Consider the following 25515-nt stretch of genomic DNA (forward strand, 5'->3'; position numbering starts at 1 on the left):
GCGGACTATTCAGGGGGGAGTTGGACCAGCAGAGGAATAATAATGAGTGTGTCCACTTAATTTATGTCCATATTGTTGCTGCAAGTCTGAAGAGGCTTTTAATAACTGAGATCATTTTCTCAATGACCTGCGTCCATTTCTGTGTTTTTGTGAAATTAATGGATGTGGACGATTGGGTGCAGTACCACCGGGAAGCAGAGGGGGCAGTGTTGTCCCACCATATAAAGTTCAATACTAGCTGCTTGCCTCCTTTCTAATTTCACATGTGTGGTGTGTGGTGCAGAAACGGGGTTAATAACGTCAGTGAGAAGCCTCCAGCTGCAGATCAGCAGACAGAGACAGTACCAACCATTTTCTACAAAGGTGACCATAAGTGTCTGTCGGGCAACGTTCACCAGGATTGTGAGAAACAGCTCAAGCAGTCACACTGTTAAAGGACATGAGAAAGGAGCTTTGTGCTTCCTTTTTAGATCTCCTTTGGGTACATCTAGCAACCTGTTTTGAACTTTGATAAAATCAACTGATTGTGAGAAAACTTAATGAAAGCAACGCTCGTTGCATAATGAGTGATGGGAGCAGTATGACTGTCTTTGAAACACATTTAAACTAAATCCTAATAATTCTTTGGATATTTCCTCGATTTATTGATGTTTAGCACAATTGGTCAGAAACATTTGAATGTTTTCCCTTTTTTGAAGGCTGCCCCCTAGTGGCGTTTCAGAATACTAATGAAAAGACTGTGAGTTATACGTATTATTATTGTTATTATATGTTTCTGTTTTAGTATGTACATTTAAACAAGCAACTGTGGATGCTGAAGAATCCAAAAACATGTGATTTCCCTGTTAATAATCAATAAGCAAGTACTTACAGCGTTAAAATGGTTTAATATACTCCGGACATATCAGTTACTTTAGGATCTGATGTTATGTTCCTTATTTGAAACACAATTATTTGGTTATTAGTTGTTTAGTCTGCTATATTTCACTGAATTAATACCAAACTATAATGAAATATGTCTTGGAATTTACTTTTGGAGATGATATTACAAAATTCTCCATTTAAGTCAGTGATGGTTCAAGTTAAATCATAAATCAGCAATGCTGATTATCAAGCATAAATAGATGCCAGCTCTCTTTGTTTAGCCTCTCGGTAGTTAACAGACTGTGTGTACCACACTGCAAAACTGAGACAATTAAAAGTACAGCACATGATCACAACTAAATGAAACCATCTGCTGATGTCAGGATAAACATGCTGGAGCTGAACGAGCGCCATCAGGCTGCCAGTGGCCCAAAATGTTGACGAGGCAGCTGGGTGGAAGAACATCAAAGCTGTTTTATGGCAATTTCAAAGGAAAAAATAGGCAAAATATGTCCAAATAATGTGTGGCCAGAGGATTACAGTATGAATATTATATTTCTTGTGTAACATTTCATAATGTTGAGCAGCAAAGCGGCATTCAGACTTCTTTTAGCCTCAAACTAGTGGATTTTCTTTCATCTTTTCAGGAGTATCTGTGGATTGCAGCCCACAGGTTAGGTTTTATTAGCAGAATTTCTCAAAGAAGAAAAGCTTTATTCTCTTAATAACTATAGTCGAGCTGCATTTCCTTGGAGTGTACTGAAATGGGAAGTGGTCTAATTTTTGTCCCCCAGAGTGAAACAATGTTTGAGCTCACCAATATCTGCAAAAACAGACCAGACAAGTCATGACTTACACCTTTTATTAAAGCAAATCTTGATTACATAACAGCAATATCAACCCAAACAGAAACACAAACTATCTTAGACACACTGGGGACTCAACCTGACTTCCTGCTAGTTAGCATTAGCTTGTTCTTTCCACATACAAACATTTTGCTTTGTAAATGATAAGAGTGTGCAGAGTTCCACCCTTTGGTACCTTTTACACTAAAGAAGTGTCTAAACCATTAAATAATCAAACCCCTCACTTTCCTAATCTGGGAATCCTACAGGTTGGCAGAGCTACATCAATAGAACGCAGTAATGCCCTTCCTGCCTTCAGTCACCATCACTTTGGGAGTGTTTTGGCAAAAATGTAGATGTTTCCCACCATATCGCTGCTGCAGTCCGTTCTTTATACACCTGATTACTTTTATTATTCTATTTAGGGCTAATCTGAATAGACATGAATCTCAGTCCAACTTTACAAAGAGCTCCTGCCGCGTCACCTCCTGTCAAATGTTGTCTTTGGACAGAAATAAATGAATACGTGTTGTGTTTGCCGGCGTCCTTTCATCCTGCCCGGTGTGTCAGAGCAGGCAGGCGGCAGTCGACCTGAGCGAGATTAAAAGCGGAAGAGCTGTCATGACACAGAATAGCTTAGCGGGAAAACTGCAGCCTTTGATGGCGGATGCACTTTTTCTTTTTATCTTCCTGCAGCAGAGAGAAGAGGAGCAGAGCAGCAAAGTCCCGGCAGACAAAGTCAGTCCCTCCACTTCCAGTTCCACGGAAATATGACGAATCCAAAGGAGGGCTCAGAGGAGGGGGTCGGTGCTGGGGGACACAGGGGTCACCGAGTTCAACTCTGTTTCCCAGGCTGAGGGGTCTGATGATCCGGTTCAGTAGAGAAAGGTCAGGACATATTTAATCGCTGGATTCATCTCTTTTAACTACTCCTTGGTATAAAGCAAAACAGTTCCCCCTCCCCTTGAAAAAGGCCAAACACTCCAATTCGTCTTCTAACAGGACTTAAATATTTTGTTGCTAAAGTGAAATATGTCTTTGCGACTTCGTATAAAAACAAGAAAAATGCCGACGTTCATGGAGAACGACCGGCGCTGACTTTAGCATTCGCACTGAAAACTCAATTTTCTGCGCCGCTACACTAGCGTCCTACATCAAAGCTCTCAGCCTGTTTTTCATAAATAATGACTCTTTGATCATCTCGTCTAAGGGAAGCAAAATTCAAATATTTAGCAACTCGTATGGTTACTTTTTAAAAATGTTTGTTCGGGGATAATGTCTCATCTGCGTCCTCCCTGTGTGGCCTGACCTCCTTGTGTGTGGCCACAGCGCGCCGGCCCAGTAATAGAACGGACCAGGATGGACCCCCCCTCCCCCACCAGCCCCACTAATACACTGAAGTCACCTAGTTTAGGATATTAAATATGACAATCATCTAGTGAGCAGAGGCAAACAGACCTGTAAATTGGTCGGGGCCCATCCCAGCGGCTATCATCAGGGCAGCTTCCACAGAGGCGGCCATCAATCTGTCATCTGCGGCGCGGAGACGACACAGCAGAGGAAATTAGATTTGATACTTAGTGGGAAGAGAAGACACACAGAGGACAGAGGCCAAGAGCGCTTCCGCTGAAGCAATGCGGAGGACACGGCGCTGAGGAGAGGGCCGATGGGTAAGAGAAGAAAAGCAGAACGGCGAAGAAAAGCCTGCAAATTTAATGTACGGCAAGAGAGCCTGCGTCCGTGACCTTCTATTTACATTAACGTGCCATCACTGTCAAAACCCCACGCAGCCGCAACACTAAAGAAGCATAAATATTTCAGGGGGAGATTGCTCTCCCCGTCCATCTCTGTGTCTCCCTCTCAAACTCCTCCGTGGCAGCTGACCTGTACTCCAGGCTCTGGGTTGAACTGGAGGCTGGAAAATAAACAGGAGGGGCCCGCAGGAATAGGAAATCACTCTCTGGTATTTAAAACGCCGAGAGAATGTCGTAAAAACCAGCGAGCGGAAATTGCGTAGCCTCTGTGGGAACGTTGAAATTGGTCGGGGCTTTTTTTTAGCTGTGATCTGGCATTTGGCGTATTTTCTGAGCTGGGCTACAAATCACGAGGTGTTTTTAAGGTCTGCGAGAGGTCCCCACAAATCACTTTTCTAATATTCCTGAAGCCAAAGGTGGAGCAGCCATAAAAAGATTTACTATGCAGGACAAAATTACTCAGAAGATTCAAGAGTCTTGTTGTTGTAAAAAATTTAATGTAGATGCACGCATGAGTTTTATTAGATCTATTTTCAGATTGGAGTCAGTAAACATTCCCTCCATTACTGCCCTTGCGTTCCCTCCCTGGACCTTCAGGCAGGTCAACAGTTCATCAAACTGACTCACTCATTAATATCTTTGTAGCATTCGGGTGCAACTCTAATCAGCAACACTGAACCTCAGGTTTGGTCTGTGTGTCCGTCGGCCACATAATCATGGACGACGTGCACGACGGTGAAGCTGGGACAGTTGGATTGTTGTGACGCCTGTTCATCATTCATATTGCTGCAGCCTGCCAAGCTGCTATCGAGCGCTCGTGTCCCCATTTTATAACGCTTCCCTTCTTCATGAATCATGATTTGATCTAAATTGACGACGTTCCTGTTACAAAGTTAGAAAAGCCCGAGGTTGAGCTCTTGTTGTTAGCATCGTTAGCTAGAGTTGACTTTGTGCAGCACAGCAGTAGATGTTTGTGGGTGTTGTAGAAGGAATTAGAATAGAGATAAGAACATACAAAAGAATAATTAATACATTCAAGACATTAAATTCAAATTATTGGTGGAGCACTGGAGGTGCTAGTATGCTAGGCTATGCTAACTGCTGTCCATTTGAAGATGATAAATTTGGAATTTTCTATAGAACTGGTGGGTGATTGTCAGTGCAACCTCGGATTACGTCGATATCCAATAAAAAACACACAAACACTGCAGAGCTGTTGTGGTATCGTATTAAAACATTAATGGGCTGATCATGGGGGCAAAAGGTCCATATTAAGTTTCACACTACGTGCAATTTTTAGCTGGGTTACATGTTACTGATACCTCCCGCAGTAAGACTCCGGAAATTTGTTTCAGGATGCTGGAAACAAGAATCCCAACAATTGTGCGGCGCAGATGAGACCGGGGTAGTTATTAATGGACAGGGGTTAATTTTTATGGTTCTGTGACTGCAGGAACCTGGAGGGGAAATGAGTATTGACCCCCAGAAGTGGTCGTGACGTGATCTGCTTTGGTACATCTGAAACTTGCATTATTAGCAAACCTGAATCGGAGCAAATGGATTTCATTATAGTAGCAAAACTGCTCTTTGATGAGGATGATGGATGTGAAAATAAGTAAACACCCATGGAAAAGGCTTCAAAGTCCTTCTAGGACTTGAATTTAAAGTGACCTCTGCTGCTTTTGGTTCTGATTTGTTTTGGGGTTTGATTATTTGCTCTCAATGATGCGTGTCTCTTCTGTTGGGAGCGAACGATCTGAAGGTAAAGGACACAAAACATCTTAATGATAAATCTATTTGAAAAGATTTGCGGAACCTGCCCATGACCAGAGAGCTCATTTCCCTCTCAGGGATGAGTGATTTCCCTGTTATCTGCTAATCTTCACTTACTCAATATCCAGAACAATTTTGGCCTCAATCAAGTGATTCAGTGAGGCAGAGCTAAAAGTTAAGCAGGACCAGATGACGGCCTTCGGGGAAAATGTTGCTTAACTTGCTGGGAGGAGAATGTCGTGCCAATAACATGCATGAATGTGTACTTTAAGTCATAACACACAATACTAAAGAAAGGAGGGGAACCCTCCAATCCGCTGTTAACGGTGCAAACAAGGCTGAGCAAATCCATCTATTTAATACATTTCTACTTTACAGATAATCTCTTTCCTTTCTCTGGAGCCTGATGTGGCCTTTGAGAATAATAATAACAATAAAAAAATACAAAAGCACATAAAATGAAGACTAAAATGGCCTTGATAATGAAAATCCTATCACAGGAAAGGGAGAATGTAATAGATGTCTAGCGGGGATATGAAAAATGTCAGTGCCACACAAATAATAAAACTTATATACGAAAATAACTGAACCTACAAATGTGTTCTGGCCCTCCTCTGCCATCCACCACTCGCTTTTCTTGGAGGTTATTTCCATCCTTTATTATTTAAGAGAAAAGGAACGAGCTCTGTGTCGGTGAGGCGTGTCGGTGTTGACGCGATGGGTAAAGACTGCCCTCTCGCGGTCAATGTGTCAACTGCAGGCTGACTTTACGTCGTAAATCCTATACGGACAAATCCTTATATTTGTACGCATTTATAAATCACTAATGGACAAGATCACACCTGCTACGACAGAAGCTTTGTTTAAAGTCAATAAATTTAGAAAAAGATCCACTTTGGACCACCAACTTGTAAATAATAAATAACCACACAATTATTCAAACTATAAGGAAACTCAATTCCTTAAACAAATGATTCCCAAATCACATGCCTACATTCAGATAAACGTGATTTTTATTTAAAAAATGTTCTACTAACATTTGGCAGCATGACAAACAGCCAAATGTGGATTCACTGGAGTATTACCAGCAAATTATTTTTGAAATCATATATTAAGTAATCAGTTTCTATGCGTCAGAGTATTCACAGAGTATTTTGTAAGTTTATAACACGTTGATCTGGAGACGTCATTCTACATTATTAACCTATAGCAGATATAATTTTTAAAAAACGAACATAAGGGCGAATAAGATCCAAATTTATCACCGTATCCTCTGCTTGGATTTGACCTACTGTCATATGCATTGCTTTTTTGCGTACTAGAAACAACGAATCTATCGTGAAACGCGCCCAAACATCGCGGCTGACGTCCACAAACACGTGAGAATAGTGAGTCGCACTTCCGCATTGTGATTTCATTGGCTAAAAGTTTTCGGGCCACGCCCCCAGCGGCTGACTTCCGGCGCAATCGAGGCGTTCGGTGCCCGTTAAAGTCATTGTTGTGGGTCGAACCCGTCCTTTGACCCAGATTAGCCCGCAGGTGACACCAGGACAGAGTCCCGGCATCTCGTCAGTGAGGTCAGTGAGCGCGACTCTGGTTTAAAATTGACAAAAACTTTAACAAATGAAGGTGCGGTGCTCATTTAGCCAGTGTACGTTAATGAACAAACGTGTTAAACTTATTATATTTAATGTTAGCCTCGCTAGCTTCCTCGGCTCTAAAGCAAAGCAGCAACCTGCTCACGCTGCGAAATGATGATATAAAGTGTGGATGAGGTTTCTGTTTAGAAGAGGTGACTCACAGCTCAGTGTCTGGGCTAAAGTTCATATTATAAGGCAACGTTAGCTGCTCAAATCGCTTTATTCGTGTTAGGTATGAGACGGTAAATCTGTTTTCTAATTGGAATTTGGATTAAAGTGCCAATTGTAATTCATTTACCTGTTTACAAGCCACTATTGTCAACACAGCGTTACAGGCCCCTTTATCTCCTGACTAAAGGTATCTCAATATTGGTTCAGCAGATTAGATTAAGTTTGGTCAGCAATATCAAAGGTTCCTTCAGGTAAGCTTTACTCTTTAAGAGAAAAAAAAGAATTTAAGAAAATGGTTTGGCTTCCCTCTGAAAGGATCATGAGACTGAACTTAAAACACAAGTGAAGAAGAGTCACCTGCTGGATTAGTTGAGTATATTGTCTTCATCACAGTTATTTGCCTGACAGTTATCTCAAGGCTATTCTGGCAGTGTCATGTTTCCTTTATGTGACAGAATATGTTGCTCAACCCATCTGTTGCAATAAAATGCAACTGTTAGTCACACACAGCCCAGAGATGTTCATTGACCAAGAAAGTGCATATTCAATTCTCCCAAAAATACCTTTCAAAGTGAATGCCGTGGCTTTGGGAGGAGGCCATGGTTTTAAGCCTGGATATGTGGCTTACCTGTCAGCAGTCCCATCTGTAGACAGATGTGTTCTACCTGAACGTTGGTGGCTTCCTGGCAACAATTTACAGCTGCATGGCTGAGCTCTTCTCTCGAGCGATCTGTGTTTCCCATCTTCTTCTGGAACTGTCTGCCCTATACAACAGGTCAGCCGTGTTGGAATCTTGTTAACAATGTTCCAGTGAATTCAGGTAGACTCTTGTCTGCCTTTACCATCTGGAAGCGGAACAGATGCTACCCACATGTTGGGAGCAAGAGAGCGGAGAAGGAACCAGAGGAGGCCAGCAGCTGTCAGCCCCAAATCATGTTGAATTATCCTGGTTTATGATAGGTTACGTTGAGTGAATGAGGCAAGGCCTATTTTTTAGGGAATCTCGGGTTCATGCAGACAGTTGTCCTTTCCCTCCTCTGTTTCCCTTTGTGCTGATCGATCTTTGATATCATGTAGGCGTGTTTCCTTTGTGCCGGGACATTCATCATCTTCAAGTGAAACGATACATCCATCAAGCTAAATGAGAGAGAGAGAGAGAGAGAGAGAGAGAGAGCTTGTGTTTGTGTTTGACATCATGATTGTCACTTTTGAGGGATGTGAAGCTGAGTCTTTTTACTTCCCATGGCCTCAGAACTTTAACCGTGTATAATTTAAACACCACAATGCTGTTCTAATGCTTTTGAAAATAGGATTACAACTTGATTTTAACCTTGAAATTCCTGAGTTTTCTCCTGGGTAGGCTGAATGTTCTTCTCATGTTTTGTTCATATTGAGCTGTTAATAATAAATATTCACTTTCAACACTAACACTGTTGGCTTCAGGGTGTTTCATTGGCATTGCGTCACCACGGCTGCCACTGGCAGGTGTCAGGCTTTAGTCTCAAATTTCTAAGACTCCGCTCTGATTTTTTTAAGCAAAAGTGTCTCAGCCGTTTAGACAGAAGGCTGCAGAGCGGAAGCTTGGTGTCATTATTCCTTCCCGTCATTGTGAGCTGACTTTCTGACTCGGTTTCCCCTCAGAGATTGAATCCAGCGGTCACCATGGCAGACAGCAGGGGAGCGAACGAACCCGGAGCTACGGCACCAGAAACAACCGATGGAGACCAGCAGGTGGGGAGCAGCGTGACCCAGGATCACAGTCCAAAGTCCAAAAGCTGCTGATCCCTAACAGACCACTGAATTCCCGATTTTCTTTCTTTTTATTGTGACCTAGAATGTCGTTGCCCGTGTGAGCAACCTCCCGCTGGTCAGCTCAGCCTGTGAGGTCGTGTCCAGGTCCTACACCAGCACCAAGGAGAGCTTGCCTTTGCTGAAAGGAGTGATGGATGCAGCCGAGAGCGGCGTCCGGACGCTGGGAGCAGCGGCCAGCACAGGGTCCAAGCCTCTGCTGGACATCATAGAACCACAGCGTAGGTTTCTCCGTCTGCACCCTGGCACGCCCACGTCTGACTTCACGTCACAATTTAGATTTCAGTCCCAATTGACGTTCCAATCCCGCGCCTCTTGTTTTGCAGTTGCCACGGTTAATGAGTACGCTCTGAAAGGTTTGGATAAAATGGAGGAGAAGATGCCGGTTCTTCACCAACCAGCAAACCAGGTCAGGCCTGAAACGCTGCCCTTTGATGGTTGCTTTCAACATTTTCTTTGATTTTTGAGGTCATATTTAATGTAAAGGGAGATCTAGCAATCTGTTTAAACTGATGCCGTAGTAGTTAAATAACTCTTTCCGTAGGTGGTGTCGGACACCGTGGGTATGGTGTACCAGTCCGTGGCGGGGGCCAAAGATGCTGTGGTCGGCGCCGTGATGGGGGGTGTGGAGATGACCCGGGCAGCGGTCAGCGGAGGTATCATCAGCGCCATGGGCACCAGGATGGGCCAGATGGTCAGCAGCGGGATGGGCCTGGCGCTGAGCCGCTCTGAGGAATGGGTCGACCAGAACCTGCCCATGACGGAGAGGGAGCTGGGTCAGTAGCTGCCCAGAATATAAGAAATCACAAGCGGACCTGGCCCTTGATTAACGGGCACGCGTGACTTATTCACCATGATTTTCAGATCAAACGGAGCCGCGATCGTTACTTAGAACAGCAATAGCTGAATCTGTTTCCCTGGGTGCTCGGTGCTATTCATAGAAAAAGGGGGCAGAACCATGAATTTGGACCAAAAGGCCCTGAGCAGTTTCCAGCACACAGCTTCGACACCTGCTCCTCTGACGTTCCCGGAGCCAGACAACCTGAAACGCTCAACTATCGTTTGGTTATGAATGTGAAAATGCTGCCACTTCTCAAGAGGCTTAGCAGTTTGAGGATTCTTTGCATTTCTGTGACTAAGCGGTTTCCAAGGCGACGGTGTTGCAGGCAATAGCATAACCTGCTTTATTTTTTCTTTCTCTTGCAGCTGCTGTGGCTGAACCTGCCTCTGGTCAGGTGACCGCCTCAGCAGGGAGCCCGAGCTACTTTGTCCGCCTGGGAAAGCTCTCTGCCAAAGTGCAGGAGCGAGCCCTGCAGCACTCCCTGGCCCGGGCTCGCCAGGCCCGGGATAACACCTATAATGCGGTGACTCAGATTACGAGCACTTTCGACCTGTTGGAGAGCGCCCGTACCAGTCTGGGCTCTGCCGGTAACCAGATAGAAGGTGCCACCGAGCAGCTGCGGCAGCACTGGACTGAGTGGAAGCAGAAGCAGGTGGGATCCGGACAGAACGAGTCAGAACCGGACGGGATTAAGGATGAAGCTGAGGTCAGGGGATACGATTTGGAACAGTGTTAAAATGGAAAATATGGTTTAAGCCACCCACGCATGATTAGATTAACCATTAATGTTGAATCAGGGAAACCGAATGAGAAGAACATCATCATCATCATCATCACCTGGACGCTAATGCAACCATCAAGACCAGTTACATGTGTTGTGTCCACATTCTGCTCACAGCAGCTGGAATGGCGAGCTCTGTCCATGGTGCGCGGCATGAGCGATCAGCTGAGGTCGGCGTGCTCGAATGTGGTGTCAAGCGTTCAGGGTTTACCAGGGACAGTGCAGGACCAGATCACCAACGCCAGGCAGTCCGCTGAGGACCTGTACTCCTCCCTGGGCAGCACCAGCTCCATCACACCCATCATACTGGAGCGGAGCCGCCACCAACTGACACAAGTACAGTCGACCTTTATGCTGCCTGCTTTTAACTTGCCTACACTTGTTCTTTTATTTGTCATGTGTCTATGTAGTAATTTAGGTAAGAGAATGTGTTTTGTTTTTTTTCCCCCTCTAGGTGCAACAGTCTCTGGATGGCGTCATGGAGTATCTGCTCCACAACACGCCGCTCAACTGGCTGGTGGGACCCTTCGCCCCCCAGATCACAGAGAAAGCCGAGGAACACGTGGCGACGGAGCAGAGCGGCCCACACAATTAGAACCTGCAGAGGCTGTTTTCCAACCATTTTGTTCGTGTCCGCGCCGCATTTCTTTATATACTGTGTCACACCAAATTGGCTTATTTCTGCCGTGAGCCCCCTTAAAGGGTGAGATCCAGAAATCACGGAACCAGTGATGGTGACCAATAGATACCACGATTATTGCTAAGATGCTTCAGTCTTTGCAGGTTAGATAGACAGATTTATATCAAATGGTAGCTTTACTGTTTTTCTTTCATCTTTACCAAACCCAGTAGTAAACCCTTTATGTCTGAAACCACATGTGCTTTATATAAAGTTAAGCAGTTTAACTGTTGAGCTGTGGCCTTACACTAATTGATCATATGTGAACTTTATTTATCCTGGTTTGACCTTTTGGTGCCTGAACTAACTGGTAATGCATTCCTTCATTCAAATATTTACATGACATTTTAAAATTCCCTTAATATTAGTAGACTTTATTCTGCTTTATTCTGTCTGTAATCACATTTATAACATAACACTATATTGGGGTTGTCGTGTAACATCAGTGCGGAGTGTCTGGACCTCTCTTTTTTTGGCTTGTAGCAGTAGCAAAGATGCAATCAAATGTTCCGTTGGTACCCATGAATAAATCTGAAGTTAATGCAGACTTTGGTGCCGGGTTTTTGGGCCGGGGTGGTGGACTTTGCTGTGTTGGCTCGTCCGGCTGGAGGCTTGTTGGGGGTGACGTCATGCTCGTTGTTTCGAATGTCTCGAGCTAACGCTGGTAGGAGGCCTCGCGCTCGGCTGGGGAGACAAGTTGTCCGAATTCGAACCCCAAGATCGTCGACATTCCTCGGTCCATCGGATTAAAGGTAGCGCACGCAGTTTACACCGTTACGAGACGTCTCTGCTCTGTGTTGCGGAGGTTTGAACCGATTAGGAGGCCGTCGGAAGTCGCAGCGTTTTCGGACTGGTCGGTGATGCTAACGACGGAGCTAGCTTTATCCGAGGGAGGCTGGCGATTATTCGATTAAACACGCTTATGTTTTCACTTTGTTGTCGGGGCTTTTCTTCATTTTCCAGTCTTTGGCCACCCAGGAAGACAACTCGGTGGGTTTTGGTGTTCTTTTTGAGCTGTTGTCTACTGTCAGGGACGAAACATTTACTCGGGCTGTTTGCTAATGTTAGTGTTTGCTTTGAGCTATCAGGCATAGCTCGCCAATTGTTTTTTCATACAGACCAACGGGGAACAGTCTACTGCAAGTTTTCCAACTAACAAAATTTTAAACAAAGTGGCCTTAGTCTTTTGTCAGGGCACCCGATGATTTTAGATTGTTGGGAAGTTTCAGGAATGGTATGTCTGGGGGTTGTGCGTATTTTTACAAGTTTAAGCCGACAAAAACATCTTGGTGTGCGGCAGAAGTAGCTGAGTTAGCTTGAATTTTACAGACTTGCTTTTTAGATTTTTACAGAGCTCGAAGAATCCCTTTCCCTGTTCCCTTTAACACCTTTGCAACCCTAAACGTGAGAAGGAGGAAGATAAATTCGGCGACTTTTGATCTAGTTGCATTTTGACAGCAGGTTGAAATCCTCACATCTTTTTGCCTTCAGCTCTTTTGACCCCATTTACAATATTCGACTTGAATCAGTTATGAGAGTTTTTACATTTCATCCCAGGCTTTTGGCCTCCTATTTATATTTTTAAATCAATGCAGTGGACTGATTGCTGTTTTATTGACTTTTCCAAATGTTTCATCCCAAATTCTCAGATGTGTTAGTGCGTCTGGGTTTAACAAACTGTTAAATCTCAGGACTGAAGCGAAATGAACAGAACATGACTGTGATTCCCAAATCAGTTCAACTTACAGGTCCAAACTTCATTTTTAGGGAACATCTGCTGACACCCCCAACCCCCTCTTGCCAGAGCATGGCTCAGGAGACCAATCAGACGCAGGTGCCAATGCTTTGTACTATGGGATGTGGTTTTTACGGTAACCCCCGCACCAATGGCATGTGTTCAGTCTGCTACAAGGAACACCTGCAGAGACAGCAGGGAGGTGGACGATCCAGCCCCCCAGGAGAGAAAGGTATGAGGATATGGGTCAGTGGGGCCAAAACTTTGCATGGGTGCCAACTGGAAATGTGAGTGACTGTGACATATGAGAGATGAGACTAGTAATAAGCACAGATTTTTCCTCTTTTGTTTATCCTCCAGCAGCCGCTACCTCACCGACAGCATCGGCTGGTGCGCCTGTGGAAAGCACAACCTCAGAACCCAGCGTAGAGGTGGCTGGGACACCCCCGGAAGAGCAAATGACCAGGTATGCTGTTTTGCAGGTCCACTTCAAAAGGTTCTGGCGGATTTTAAAAGATGAAATATGTGGCTTGTTGAATGGATGTGAGTATTCCAATATAGTAACGTGTTCATTCAGTGTATCGGATATATAATTGTTTGGAGCTCGAGTTTTATTGGCTAAATGGTTAAATCAGTTCAGCCTGTCCTCATTAGGCTGTTTAATTAAATCAGAGGGCTGGCTGCAACATCATCACTTCTCAATGCTCATACAAATACGAGATGTTATCACCCAAACGTACAACACTCGCTGTTCAGCTAGCAGTAGTTATGGCTTTCAAGGCTGGTACAGTTTTAGTTGGCAGATAAAAAGAACGTGGGAAAACTGTTATGTCAGATGTTTTTTCGCCAGAATTCTAACCAGCCTCTTTTGTCAGTCCCAGCTCTCCCAGTCCCGTTGCTCAGCAGATGACAGCGATGAGCATCTCCCAGGATTCCGGAGCTGTCGACTCGGAGCGGCTGGAGGCTGACGAGGGGGAAGAGGAGAGCGCCTCCAGCAGCTCAGGTAAATGTCACAGAAAACAGCATTCTGATCTCAGATCAGCACTAATTTACTGTCTGCCTGCTGAAGTTCACACCGGGGCAGGAACGCAGCTCACTTGGTCTCTTTTGTTCCCAGAGCCTCTAGGGGAAGCAGCACAAGCTTTGTCTGACAGTGACCAAACTCCTGATAAAAACAAGAAAAAGAACCGCTGCTTTTCTTGCCGGAAGAAAGTGGGCCTCACCGGTAAGAACCGTGAGAATTACACACACACACACACACAGTAACCGGAGAGCTCTGGGTTCAAAGGTTTAAGAGTCGGGGGCCTTCTTTACTGCGATTCAACACTTGGCAGTTTCAGCTCCCCTTCTGGCGTGAGTGACACGTTCTTATCCTTTTACAGGCCAACTTCATGGTGCAAATGTTGGTGGGGTCATATTTCATTGTGTGGAATCCAAGTTCAACAGTAGCTTAAAACAGGACTTCAGACAGAAAGATGTTACAGTCTTGGTTTTAAAATGAGCTTAAGCTTTCCTTCAGCCCATTTATTAGTCTATTCATTCATTTAAAACCAGTTTCTTTTTTTGCTTGTGACAGTCATTCAATGGTGCCAACTACAGTGTCAGCTGCACAGTGTTTGACAAACGCTACAACTTACTCGTCTATTGACAGAATTATATCGTAGTACACAGTATTCCAGACGAGGCTTTAACGGCCTGCTGAAGGTTTATTCTCCAGTCTAAAACACGTCTCCAGAAATAGCTTGATATTTGGTTAAATATAGATGTGGGGCAGCCACCCTGTGAACCGTCACAGCCCCTTTTCCACAAACGTTTCCAGGAACCTTACAAGGGATTTATTTACCTGGTTAAAATAATTCCCAGTAATCTGTGGTTTGTGTTCTGGAAGATTTACTCAAATCAGGCAGATGAGGGGGTGTTGTGGCCCCCCCCAGTCCTCCGTAGTCTCAGAAGTCCTGCTGAATCCCCTCCTCACCAAATGAGCTCAAAAGTGCACGAACCCCAACATCTGTTCCCTCCTCTTAGTGCTTCTCTCCCCATTTGTTGCTTCACTTTTGAAGCGACTCCTGTAGAAACGGGATAAACACATTTGCAGCTGCGCCGGCTCAAACACGGGGGTTAACGGACGCGCGGTACTCTAAAAGTGCGTCCCGCCGAGAAATCTGCACCCTTTTTTTTCTAAACACTGTTTATTTTTCTCACGTAATCTTCTTTGACGGGATAAACATGAGTTGCGGCCTAATTACGATGCTTTGAACGTCTCGTTTCAATGTGGTCTGACGGACTTTTCTGCCCTGAAGGATTCGACTGCCGCTGTGGGAACCTGTTCTGTGCCATTCACCGTTATTCCGACAAACACGACTGTCCCTACGATTACCGGAGTGCGGCCGCCGCCCGCATACGCAAGGAGAACCCCATAGTGGTGGCCGAGAAAATTCAGAAGTTATGAGGACCGTGTCCGACGTGGTGGATTTGAACAGTGGTGACTTGGAGGGAAACAACTGATATGGGCGGGGTCGGGGGGGGCACAGCCGAGACGCTTTCCTGGCTAGCATCTCTCTGTGTTTCCTGTAGTGACTGTGGCTGAAACGGAGTGTTGCAGTGCGCGCGCGTGTGTGTGTGTGTGCATTTGAGAGATATGGGAGTGTGATGGATGTGTGTATTAAATGTGGGGGTGAAAGAATTTAGAGTTTTTTTCTTTTTGCTTACCTTGTGGATCAGGTGAGTTCCCTTTTTTTTAACAATCCCTGTAATACAGTTGAAATGAGATGGGGGAAGAAGTTAAAAACAATGTGACAATAATGACAAAGAGCTCTGTTAACTTCTAGCATTTTTTTTAAGAAAAACCAACCAAATCACACCAAAATAAGAGTGTTTGTTAGCGAGAGTGTTTTAAGGGCTTCTGACTATATCGTTTTCTGTCGGGCTGAAAATGATGTCGATCTTGTCTTGTCGATCTGGCTCATTTATTTTTTTTCTTTTTGTCCCCGTCATTTTCTGATATGAGCCGCCACGTGTTGTCAGCATTTTCCAGAAATGTTTCTCTTTGAAATGTAGTTATCATTCTTATATTGGGTGCATGAACGGTTCATGGAGAGGGGGGGGGGGGGGGGGGGGTGAGAATTTAGACTCCACCGAGTGATTGAATTCTGTTTTTTTTTCCTTTCTGTTTTAATGAACGTATGACTTCAGAAGATCTATATTAATATATTGTAGTTAGCTTGAATTGTGTGATTGCATTCTATTTATTTTTTATCATTTGGTTGGTCTGTGCTGGAGGATTGGCAGCATGTGTCAGCAAATCACCGAGATTTGCTCTTAACCTTTTCAATTATATTTAAGTAATCACATCTTGATTATGTAACCTTTGAATAAAAGAGGGGGGAAAAAAATCCGAGCTCTGATGACGACGAGAGTCCAGCCAAGCCGTTAGAGCTGTGCACTGGGAGCACAGCCGAGCGTGTCGAGTGCCGGGCACAGGTTGGGCCGCGTGTAGGGGCCGTACGGGGCGCTCACAGATGATCTCTATCGTAAGCTTGTTGAAGAAATTGCCTTCCTGTTCGGTTGACGGGGCCTCTCCCGTGGCGCCGCTCCCCTCGGATGGCCTCCCCGTTCCGTGGAGAGCGAAGCTCCGCGTTTCTGTAACCACCAGCAAACCACTGACACATGCTGAATGAACTCTGACCTGGGTAGTCGCTCCGCTCGCCAGCACGCCTTCGGCTCGGCTGATGTAAAGGTTGTTGCAACGCTACAAAAGCCGCGTGCTGCGCTTTGGCCACCTGCTGAGATCCAGTGGAGTCCTTTTACTAGAGAGAACGCTTAGCTAGCTTCTTATAGTGAGACCGAACTCGCATGCAAACATACGAGCTACTGTAACTGACTGCACAGTTTGAAATGGAGCTGGACCCACACAGCAGTAGCACAAATGCATGATCGGAAACCTGTAGGTTCACATCAACGGGACTCTAAATGTAAATACAATATGACTCCTATTCATATAGCATAATCTTATTGTAGATTCTTGCCAGGTAATAAAGGTAGGATTCAAGTGAACAGTAGTACTGTGTGTGTAAAATCACTTAATGATCCATTTTTAAAAAAAAATGTGCCTTGAATGGCACTTTTACTTCATCGTGCTCCTCTTTACTTTACTAGTTTCCACACAGCCCGAAAACGCATTAACCTCGCCGATTAACCGCCGCTCATGCGTTCACCGTTACTGAAGTGTTTGAAAGGCCTCTGTGTGAGCTGCACACGGGAGATTTGCACCATCAGTTATTACGTTTCCACAAGCTCTCCTCTTCAATGTTGCTCAGTCTTTATTGTTGAACATCGACAGAGGAGCGTCGGTCAAATCTGCTCAAACCACAGAACATGGCAGTACAGAATGTACTTAAGAATAATGTGTTTGAACTGGTCGCCTTTAGGTTTGATTTAGTGTTACTGTGTTCGTATTCGCAATATGCTTTTATATTATCTTGGCATGCCAGAAAAAAGAGAATTAAGTTGAACATAAGTATAACCCTTGTATTTAAAAGGAAAGGTCATGAGGTTAATAATTCGTGTCATTTGAGAGAGCTCCTCTTTATTCCAGGGCTTCTTAACCCCCGTTTTTCTATTTAAATAACCATGAGCAGTTTGAATGTAACCCACAACAAGTCACATGACGGCTGTTGTCGCTACCAGACTACTCTTACCCATCTACCCGGCTGCATTATTAAAATGCTCTCGTCTGTCTGCAATGAAGAACTTGGCACCAGCAGCAACAGCAAACATACCTGAGTAATCTTGACAGTACAGATCAGCACATTCCCTGTTTCCATCCCTCTGATTTCCTCCTTCCATTTCTCAGTGTCTCCAATCACGTCACGCAGGCTTTCATAAGCAGTGTTTTCATAGTGAAAAGGTTTAGACTGATATTGGATCTGACGGGTGAGCGTTGCTGTCTGGGTAAAGACGGATTACAGTAACTTCTTTCTTTTTTTTGATTGAGGGATGATGAATGGAGGCTTAGATTTTCACAGCTGTTCTTCTTGGCACCCCAGTCCCCCAGAAACACCACCAGATATTTTTTTTTTGTTTTTCTTTCAAGATTTAGGATTGTATGATGTGTAAGAGTTAAGTATAAAACAATAAATTCACAAAGTTTATTTTAACTTATACTCGCCTTGTGTGTTCATTAATGAAACTCATTTCACGATCAGTTATATTAAAATACTGTTAAATAACAGCTTATTCAACAACAAATAAAAAGGCTCTCAATGTTTTAATACTGGGAGGAAAAAAACATTTGTATTATACTAGACTTTTACAAATAGGAACAATGGTAATTGAGTAAGATCTTAGCTTACCAGAGCTGGTAATTGGCTTTAAAAAAAAAAGTATTGCTTGCATTATTCTGGTGCAACATCCTCTGCAGCATCCTGTCGCTTTTCCCTCAGTACTCTGCCCATTATCAGTGAACTATCAGGGTGTAATTATAGTTAAACCATTGGGTAATAGGTGTGACATGACAACAATAATAAAGCACAATTGGGGCCCAGCTCTTATTAAATCCCGCCTGTGTTATTCCCTGGCTAACACATTAAAAGCACCGGTGATCAATTCAACTCAAAGTCAAACTTGTTTTTGTGTCTGCGAACATAACAGATCGTTAGTTGCAGTTACCACACATAATTGTGACAATAACTTCTGAATATTACAACAGGCATAAACATTCATTTTCCAATGTCGTGTTCCAAAGTTCTCCACACCGTCCTCAATCATAAAACGCTCCCTTAATTGTCAATAACACGTCACTTCCTGTCAGCTGTTGCTTCCGGATGCGGTAAAACAGCACATAAGTATCTGGGTAAACGGTGCGCGTACATGAATTTAAATACAAAGACGCCACCCAGAAAGTCAGAGGACGCGGCGATGTCGCCTAACGTGAATTTTAAAAGAGGATTTTTTCCGCCGGAGACGGTGTTGTAACGCCTTTTTCTCTCCGCCGGAGGACCGCAAAGGAGCGTAATTTTTACTCGGGTGTCCGTGTTTATGTCATCTTGCTAGCTTAACCCAGGACAACGTTAGCTGACGGATAAATACGTACTTTCTTTTGGTAAATATAACTTAACCGCTCTTGATATGAAATAGCCCCTTCCTGTAGAAAGGGAGCCGTTTGGTTTGCGTGTTGTGAACAACCGCTCGCCGTGTCGTTCACTCTTAGATGACATCTGCCGTGGAATGCGGTCCTAGTCTCCCTACATACCCACGGAAGTGTCGGAGAATCCGCACAGTTGCTCTTAGACAGTAGTCACTTGTGTCGAGTACACAAAATGGGTGCGATGTGGACTTGTCACCGACCTGAACACACAACAGGTAGATCGTGAATAACACCCGGAGGCCGGACTACTTTTCCTTCTGCTGACGGTGCACTTGTGGGTTTTCTATTTTTCCAGCGGCTGGAGGAAGCTGTTCCTTTTTTGAGTTTTGTTACCTCCGCCAAGGGAGGAGGTAACAAATCTGTTTTTATTATTAGGTTTTTTCATTTGTTTTTATTTTATTTTTTTGCAACAGCTTGAGCTAAGCTATTTTGCTGAGCAGGTAGGTCTGCTGTGGTTCATAGACATTCTGAAGAAGCTCCATTTTACAACTGTCTCTTTTGTCTTCTTGCACAGTGAAGGATGAATGGACTCTCTTTCAGTGAGGTCTGCTGCCTCTTCTGCTGCCCGCCTTGCCCCAGCCGTATAGCTGCGAAGCTTGCCTTCTTGCCTCCGGAGCCCACATACACCTTTCTTCCGGAACCAGAGGCGGGCCCCCCAGCACCGGGCCAGGGGATCTCTGCCACGCGGGCGCGGAGCAGCGCCTCGGTGTCGGGGAACGTGGAAGGCCGTTGGAAGCTCCATCTGGCGGAGCGTGCAGAGTTTCAGTACTCGCAGAGAGAGCTGGACACAATAGAAGTGCTCCTCACTCGGTCTAGTCGGGGAAACAGAATAGGCTGCATGTACATCCGCTGTGTTCCTAATGCCAGGTGAGCTTTATTATTTAACCTACATTGGGAAAGTGCAGCGAGTATGTTCAGATAATCTTTTGGGTACAGAGTCTATAGATCACTTAGCTCAAGGGGTCATTTTATTTTTCACTCTCCTTCCTTGTCAGTCTGCTTCCACAAATATATGCTCACTTCCTTTATGTGTCTTCCTGTTGACCCAGCTGATTCAGAGACTTTGCCTTCATGCTTTTTTACCCGTTGGGATTGTTTGTTGTCTTCCTTTTAAATTAATACTGTTTTTTAAAATGTCGAGAGGGATAGAATCCATGGGTGGCTTCTTACTTTCTGTTTGATGAACCCAAAACGTGACCCGACATGGCAGAACACTGAAGACACATTCTGAGTGGAGAGGCAGAGAGAAAAGCCACAGGCTGTGTTCATAAACAAAGAGCCAGCTCATAGAAGTATCAGGTTTCTCTGGGGAGTTCAGCACGCTCTCATGAACAAGAACCAAAGGCTCAGCTGGCAAGGTTCCTCCTGCGAATGCCCTGGCTTCTTCACTTTTACATGAATGTGGGCATGATTTGAATTCTTTGCACATTATAACATGCACATTTTTAGACAGACCAATAGATTTTTTCCCCCTTTATCCATTTTACTGCCAGTCAGGTCTTCCATTTAAAGAAGAAACTGAAGCACAGCACATTTTCTCTGAATAACTACTGGCCCCGGTAACCTACTTGTACTGCCTCTTAGATTTACAGTGCTCTTCTCCCATGGCAACGCCGTCGACCTTGGCCAGATGAGTAGTTTCTACATTGGCCTCGGCACTCGAATCAACTGCAACATCTTTTCCTACGACTACTCGGGCTACGGCGTCAGCTCAGGCAAACCCACCGAGAAGAACCTCTACGCAGACATAGATGCTGCCTGGCACGCTCTGCGCACACGGTATGTCTCTATAATTGGGCGTCATGTTTGGATTCATATCAAAGCATAGTTGGAAGCAGTAAACGCGTATGCTGTACGTAGTAGCACAATGATGTAGAACAGGGTGTAAGTTAGGACATTTAGTAGAAGTTGATTTTTACTAAGGTGATTCAGGAAGGAGTGATGAATGGAGGTAAGAAAAGTGGAGGTCACGGCGGAGCAGAGCGGTGAGAGATGGCTGTAGGCCAAATGTCTTTCAAGGACACTGGTTTGATAAAATGTCTCATCACCGAAGGCAGCGCATCATGATGTAGGTGTTTAGGTTTGGGTGGATGAGTTCAAGTGCATTTGGTTGATACTGAAGTCTGGTGCATGAACAGGTGGAACGTGCACTTGTGGACCATATCTATATTTACATTAGTTTTCTTCTCTGTCATTTATTGCCCCATTTAACTGTCTGTTATGTTTTAAAGCTAAAATGGTTTAGATTTCCCACATCTGGGACTGCATGATATGACCTTATCCTCATACTAGGAAGGTTTTTTTTCTGTTTTTTGGTCTTCGATGGAATGGAAGAAAACACAACCGGCTCGTTTAGTTGTATCAAGAATTACTTTGATCTGCCTGTAGGACACTGGCAGTCCTGCCTTTAAGCCATGTAGACAGTGTTGCTATTAGTCTGCTCAGAAGGAGCCCATTCGGATCTCCTAGACGAAGCCACGTTTCTGTTGGACACGTACGGCATGCTGATCGAGCTTCGCCGGGGATGTTGAAGGGTTTCGATAAAAATCTGAAAAACAGGATTTCTTTTCAGGAAAAAAAATCAAAAATTCAATTATTCAGAGGAAAACGTACTGTTTTATATTGAGGGTGAGGCTCTGCTCAGCTTGTCAACACTCCTGTGTGTCTGTGGGTGCAGGTATGGCATCAGCCCAGAGAGCATCATCCTGTATGGCCAGAGCATCGGGACCGTCCCCACTGTCGACCTGGCATCGCGCTACGAGTGCGCCGCCGTGGTTCTGCACTCTCCTCTAACGTCAGGCATGAGAGTGGCCTTCCCAGACACAAAGAAAACCTACTGCTTCGACGCTTTCCCCAAGTGAGTCTCTCCACCCTCTGTCCCAGTTTTAACCAGCGACCTGTTTACTGTTTTCATGACTGTTAGAATATGCTCTTCCTCTCACCAATTTTAGTTTCAGTTTAACACGTGGATCCCAGTTTTACTTGTTTTTCCAGTTGCATTTACAAACCTTCAAGGCCATTATGGTTCAGATTAGAAACTCCCCTGTGCGGTCTGTGATGGGATGTGACGAGGTTCTCTGCCCACGGTTACCTGGGTCTGTCTGCATCCTGTCCTAGTGACATCACTGAGCTTCTGCTGCAGTATACTGTTACAGCGGTCTCCTTCTGAATACTTTGAACACATAAGCTGAGCTGCTTATCAGCTCAGGTGATGTGTTTTCCAGCTTTATGCTCAGATATTCCATCCTTCTGTTACAGAGGAGCCGTCCCACACCTCTGTGTGGTCGTAGTGTGGGTGTTGATTGGGCTGTATGTTTTATTTTTATACCATTATGGAGTCTTTTCTTTTGTCTCTACAGTGCACTAGTGCTGCAGTCTGTACCCCCTGCTGTCAGGGTGGCTTTAATAACTCTATCTCTGGAAGGTCAGGAGAAGCCACGGATAGCTTTAACAGTCTAATCCCAGATGGGACCAGTGAGGGAGCAACAGCGGTGGTAGGAACCCAGCGTAAGCCTCGCTGCTGGTTTAGTGGGCTGAGAAACAGCTCCTTGTGTTGCCATAGCAAACTGTGAATATTAATATTAAAGTACACAACTTAAGAGTAAAAACGAGTGGTAGATCAAGCAGTTTACTGCAGGATCGATTAATCTCATGGGTAGTGCTGTTCAAAACCACCACAGAGTCTTTAATCCGAAGCAGAATCCTGATGGGAGCAGCTTAGTGCTCATGGAGGCCACATGGGAGGTCACCCGTGAGCTCAGGCTGCCACAGGGAGGATTCCTCCACGCCTCACTCAACCTTTCATGTGTTTAACATTTGTCAAAGGAAAGAGGAACGTTTAAAAAGTAAAAATAGGGGGTTCAGCTGAGCTGGTTGCTGAATGTGAGCGCTCTAATGGAGATTTTTCACCTCACGCCGGAGCGAAAATGTCCGGACTGTGCTGGGAACAGGTTGTTTCTCACACATTGTTCCGAAACAAAGCGAGTTGACCTTTATCACAACTCGGATTACCCTCCCCCAAAGTGGCGCCTCATCACATACACTTAATTTAACACACGACTCTCCCTTTTTTTTTTTCTTTCTTTCTTTAGCATCGAGAAGGTTTCTAAAATCACGTCCCCGGTGCTGATTATCCACGGGACAGAGGACGAGGTGATCGACTTCTCCCACGGCCTGGCTCTGTTCGAGCGCTGCCCCAAGGCGGTGGAGCCTCTGTGGGTGGAGGGAGCGGGACACAATGACATTGAACTGTACAGCCAGTATCTGGAGCGTCTGCGCCGCTTCATCGGGCAGGAGGTGGCGGCGCACCACGCCTGAGCTGGCAGCTCTCCATCACGGGGGGACGGGGGGACGGCGGCTCGTCTCAGACACTGTTTGACTTTTCATGTACTGGAGCGAAGCATTGTGATGAAGGTCTGGAGTCAGACGCAGTCCTCGCAGCGCCGGCGTGTTTGTTTAAGAGCACAGTTGCTTAGTCCGCCCCTCTGTTAGCAGCAGATGTGCTCCTTTGGACTGAGGTGTGTAAAACATCTGTCACCTGATGAAGGCAGAATGTGGTGGGGTTTCTTTTGGTTTTGCTGTATTCAACGTTTTACTCAGGTAACCTGTAGGCGTTTATCATTCTCTTTATCTGTCACTATCTTCTTTTTCAGATAAATCTTTGCAGCTTCTCTTGTTTCATCACAGCAGTCTTTTTTTATCTCGAATGGCAGAATGAATCTTATCACTGAGCAGTCAGTGAACCCTTTTTTTCCATCACCCATTTTGCTTCGACACCATATCTCCGCCGGTCTTGGAGCTGGGTCGTATAATGGGATCATAAACTTAATTTGTGCAGCAGTGTTGTCAAAACAAGAGTGTGTGTGCACTTCACACATGTGGCAACAGGTCAGGCTCCCCCCTGTTGTTTCGGCTCCATCTTAAGGCAGAAGGTCCTGTACAGTGTTCAACCTTTTTATCCTTTGTGTTGCTACAGAGGTTTCATTGCTGCGTTACACTCTTCTACCTGCTGGCCTGATGAACACAAACACACACTTTGCTTTAAATCAGTCCTTCCAGCTCTGATCGTATCACTAATCATTATTTTATCAAGTGACCCACAACTGGAAACTAACCCATCCAAGTCTGGTTTAAATTTGTCTTTTTTTATGTTGTTAACCACTTCTTTTACATATATTGTACTCATTTAATATTCTCATTTATTTATTTTTAAGACGTGACCCTCCCCAAATCACACATGTTGATTTACCTGATTTATGTACATCATGCTGCTTTCTAGTTAAACATTATGACTCTTTTGGAGTGGAAGGATTTTCAGGTTTACTTGTATTTAAACCAAAGTTTAACTGTCTTTATCCGGAGTTTCTGCTGTTAATATCTTCAAACACAAATGTTTGATCGACGCGATCGATCTGACATTATTACACTGTCATAATGCAGCAGTGTCATCAGTAATAAGTTATTAGGGGTTGTTTGTGTCGGCCTGAACACCAGTGATTTAACACAAGGGAATTTTTTTTTTTTGTGCCCCCGCCTCAAGAAATTAAAGTTATTGTCCTGTATTCAAATGTTTGGATTTGTGCTGTGATGTCCCATTTTTATTGGGTCTTTAACAATTATTTTACCCAAGAATGAAAGTGAATAAAGCATCATCAGAACTGATCATTTCTCCTGGTATCTGTGTAAGATTTAGCAGCATCTAGTGGTCAGAACACAGATAACAAGAACAACTCGCCTCTCAGGTTTTTATTTCATGCCTGAGGAGCATCAGAGCAACATTCTAGCACCTCTAAAAACACAGGAATTAATACACTAAATGGATCATATGCTGGCTATCCTATATACTGTTATTATATTATCAACAATGACTAAATGCTTAAAGAGGAGCAGGAGTTATTATTGCTGTAGGTGTTTTCCACTTGAGTCCCGATGCTCTGAATAATGAGCAGCCTGCACTCGACGGCCGCAGAGGCTCAGATGCACAATCGTCTGATGAGTAAATGAGTCTTTAATTGCCTGATGCGTTTATATTACATTCGCCTCTTTGTGGAGCTGCGATGAGGCTTTTAATCAACTGCCAAGGAAGGGTCAAACGATGTTTTAATTAAAGCAGCAGAGGCACTGTGATCTCTGCCTGCCTGCCTGCTCTGTCTGTCACCCTGTCGCATTGTGAGAGGAAACGGGGACAGATGGAGCACACACACACACACACACACACACACACACACACACCACACACACACACACACACACACAGGTCCTTTTCAACAGGCTACATAAACAATCTGGTGTCTCACTCAAATGCTCTTACAGATTAAAAGCAGCTGAAGCAGCACCCCCCCCCCCCCCCACCCCCCCCCCACACACACACACACCAAGGTTAGTTCAGCCTGACCTGCTTCATCAAACATAAGCAGCAGCAGCATTTCAGCACTCAGACACACTGACTTCGACACAGCCACGGGCATAAGAACCCTTT

General features: G+C 44.7%; 3 protein-coding genes and 1 long non-coding RNA gene across 12 annotated transcripts; 3 read left to right on the forward strand and 1 right to left on the reverse strand.

The window, feature by feature from the left end:
• Positions 1-1712: 1712 nt before the first annotated feature.
• LOC130529240 (uncharacterized) lies at positions 1713-3834 on the reverse strand. The gene is made up of 2 exons (XR_008951524.1): positions 3168-3834; positions 1713-2571 (listed from the first exon to the last, which is right to left on the reverse strand). It is a non-coding gene; the product is annotated as an uncharacterized LOC130529240 (long non-coding RNA).
• Positions 3835-6671: 2837 nt separating this feature from the next.
• On the forward strand, positions 6672-11704 carry plin3 (perilipin 3). 3 transcript variants are annotated; one of them, XM_057039252.1, is made up of 8 exons: positions 6672-6813; positions 8689-8778; positions 8882-9077; positions 9183-9265; positions 9401-9632; positions 10063-10403; positions 10596-10814; positions 10933-11704. In XM_057039252.1, exons 2-8 carry the CDS (start codon positions 8710-8712, stop codon positions 11071-11073), a joined length of 1281 nt encoding a protein of 426 aa, XP_056895232.1. In that variant the 5' UTR covers positions 6672-6813; positions 8689-8709; the 3' UTR covers positions 11074-11704. The 3 variants fall into 3 exon arrangements, with proteins under 3 accessions (XP_056895232.1, XP_056895233.1, XP_056895234.1); XM_057039253.1 differs by having other exon boundaries at positions 10599-10814; XM_057039254.1 differs by having other exon boundaries at positions 10063-10349.
• A 63-nt stretch (positions 11705-11767) lies between these two features.
• Positions 11768-18052, forward strand: zgc:77486 (uncharacterized protein LOC405808 homolog). Of its 5 annotated transcripts, XM_057039261.1 has the most exons (7): positions 11786-11909; positions 12121-12147; positions 12925-13124; positions 13253-13358; positions 13768-13895; positions 14010-14117; positions 15193-18052. In XM_057039261.1, exons 3-7 carry the CDS (start codon positions 12965-12967, stop codon positions 15339-15341), a joined length of 651 nt encoding a protein of 216 aa, XP_056895241.1. In that variant the 5' UTR covers positions 11786-11909; positions 12121-12147; positions 12925-12964; the 3' UTR covers positions 15342-18052. The 5 variants fall into 5 exon arrangements, with proteins under 5 accessions (XP_056895243.1, XP_056895239.1, XP_056895240.1 ...); XM_057039263.1 differs by lacking the exon at positions 12121-12147 and having other exon boundaries at positions 11768-11909; positions 13256-13358; XM_057039259.1 differs by lacking the exon at positions 12121-12147 and having other exon boundaries at positions 11770-11909.
• Positions 18053-18697: 645 nt separating this feature from the next.
• abhd17ab (abhydrolase domain containing 17A, depalmitoylase b) lies at positions 18698-24698 on the forward strand. 3 transcript variants are annotated; one of them, XM_057039256.1, is made up of 6 exons: positions 18698-18992; positions 19451-19477; positions 19552-19904; positions 20622-20816; positions 21715-21894; positions 23129-24698. In XM_057039256.1, exons 3-6 carry the CDS (start codon positions 19558-19560, stop codon positions 23352-23354), a joined length of 948 nt encoding a protein of 315 aa, XP_056895236.1. In that variant the 5' UTR covers positions 18698-18992; positions 19451-19477; positions 19552-19557; the 3' UTR covers positions 23355-24698. The 3 variants fall into 3 exon arrangements, with proteins under 3 accessions (XP_056895236.1, XP_056895235.1, XP_056895238.1); XM_057039255.1 differs by having other exon boundaries at positions 18698-19477; positions 19557-19904; XM_057039258.1 differs by lacking the exon at positions 19451-19477.
• The last annotated feature ends 817 nt before the right edge of the window (positions 24699-25515 follow it).

This window comes from Takifugu flavidus, chromosome 7 (assembly GCF_003711565.1).
Source record: "Takifugu flavidus isolate HTHZ2018 chromosome 7, ASM371156v2, whole genome shotgun sequence".
Lineage (NCBI taxonomy): Eukaryota > Metazoa > Chordata > Actinopteri > Tetraodontiformes > Tetraodontidae > Takifugu > Takifugu flavidus.

Bases quoted from the DNA above. Each gene is read 5' to 3' on its own strand.
- plin3 (XM_057039252.1), top strand. From the start codon at position 8,710: ATGGCAGACAGCAGGGGAGCGAACGAACCCGGAGCTACGGCACCAGAA. The intron at 9,078-9,182 runs GTAGGTTTCTCC...CTTGTTTTGCAG, and splicing joins GGACATCATAGAACCACAGC to TTGCCACGGTTAATGAGTAC. The intron at 9,633-10,062 runs GTCAGTAGCTGC...TTTCTCTTGCAG, and splicing joins CATGACGGAGAGGGAGCTGG to CTGCTGTGGCTGAACCTGCC.
- zgc:77486 (XM_057039259.1), top strand. From the start codon at position 12,965: ATGGCTCAGGAGACCAATCAGACGCAGGTGCCAATGCTTTGTACTATG. The intron at 13,359-13,767 runs GTATGCTGTTTT...CTCTTTTGTCAG, and splicing joins CCGGAAGAGCAAATGACCAG to TCCCAGCTCTCCCAGTCCCG. The intron at 13,896-14,009 runs GTAAATGTCACA...TTTTGTTCCCAG, and splicing joins GAGCGCCTCCAGCAGCTCAG to AGCCTCTAGGGGAAGCAGCA.
- abhd17ab (XM_057039255.1), top strand. From the start codon at position 19,558: ATGAATGGACTCTCTTTCAGTGAGGTCTGCTGCCTCTTCTGCTGCCCG. The intron at 20,817-21,714 runs GTATGTCTCTAT...CTGTGGGTGCAG, and splicing joins TGGCACGCTCTGCGCACACG to GTATGGCATCAGCCCAGAGA. The intron at 21,895-23,128 runs GTGAGTCTCTCC...TTCTTTCTTTAG, and splicing joins TGCTTCGACGCTTTCCCCAA to CATCGAGAAGGTTTCTAAAA.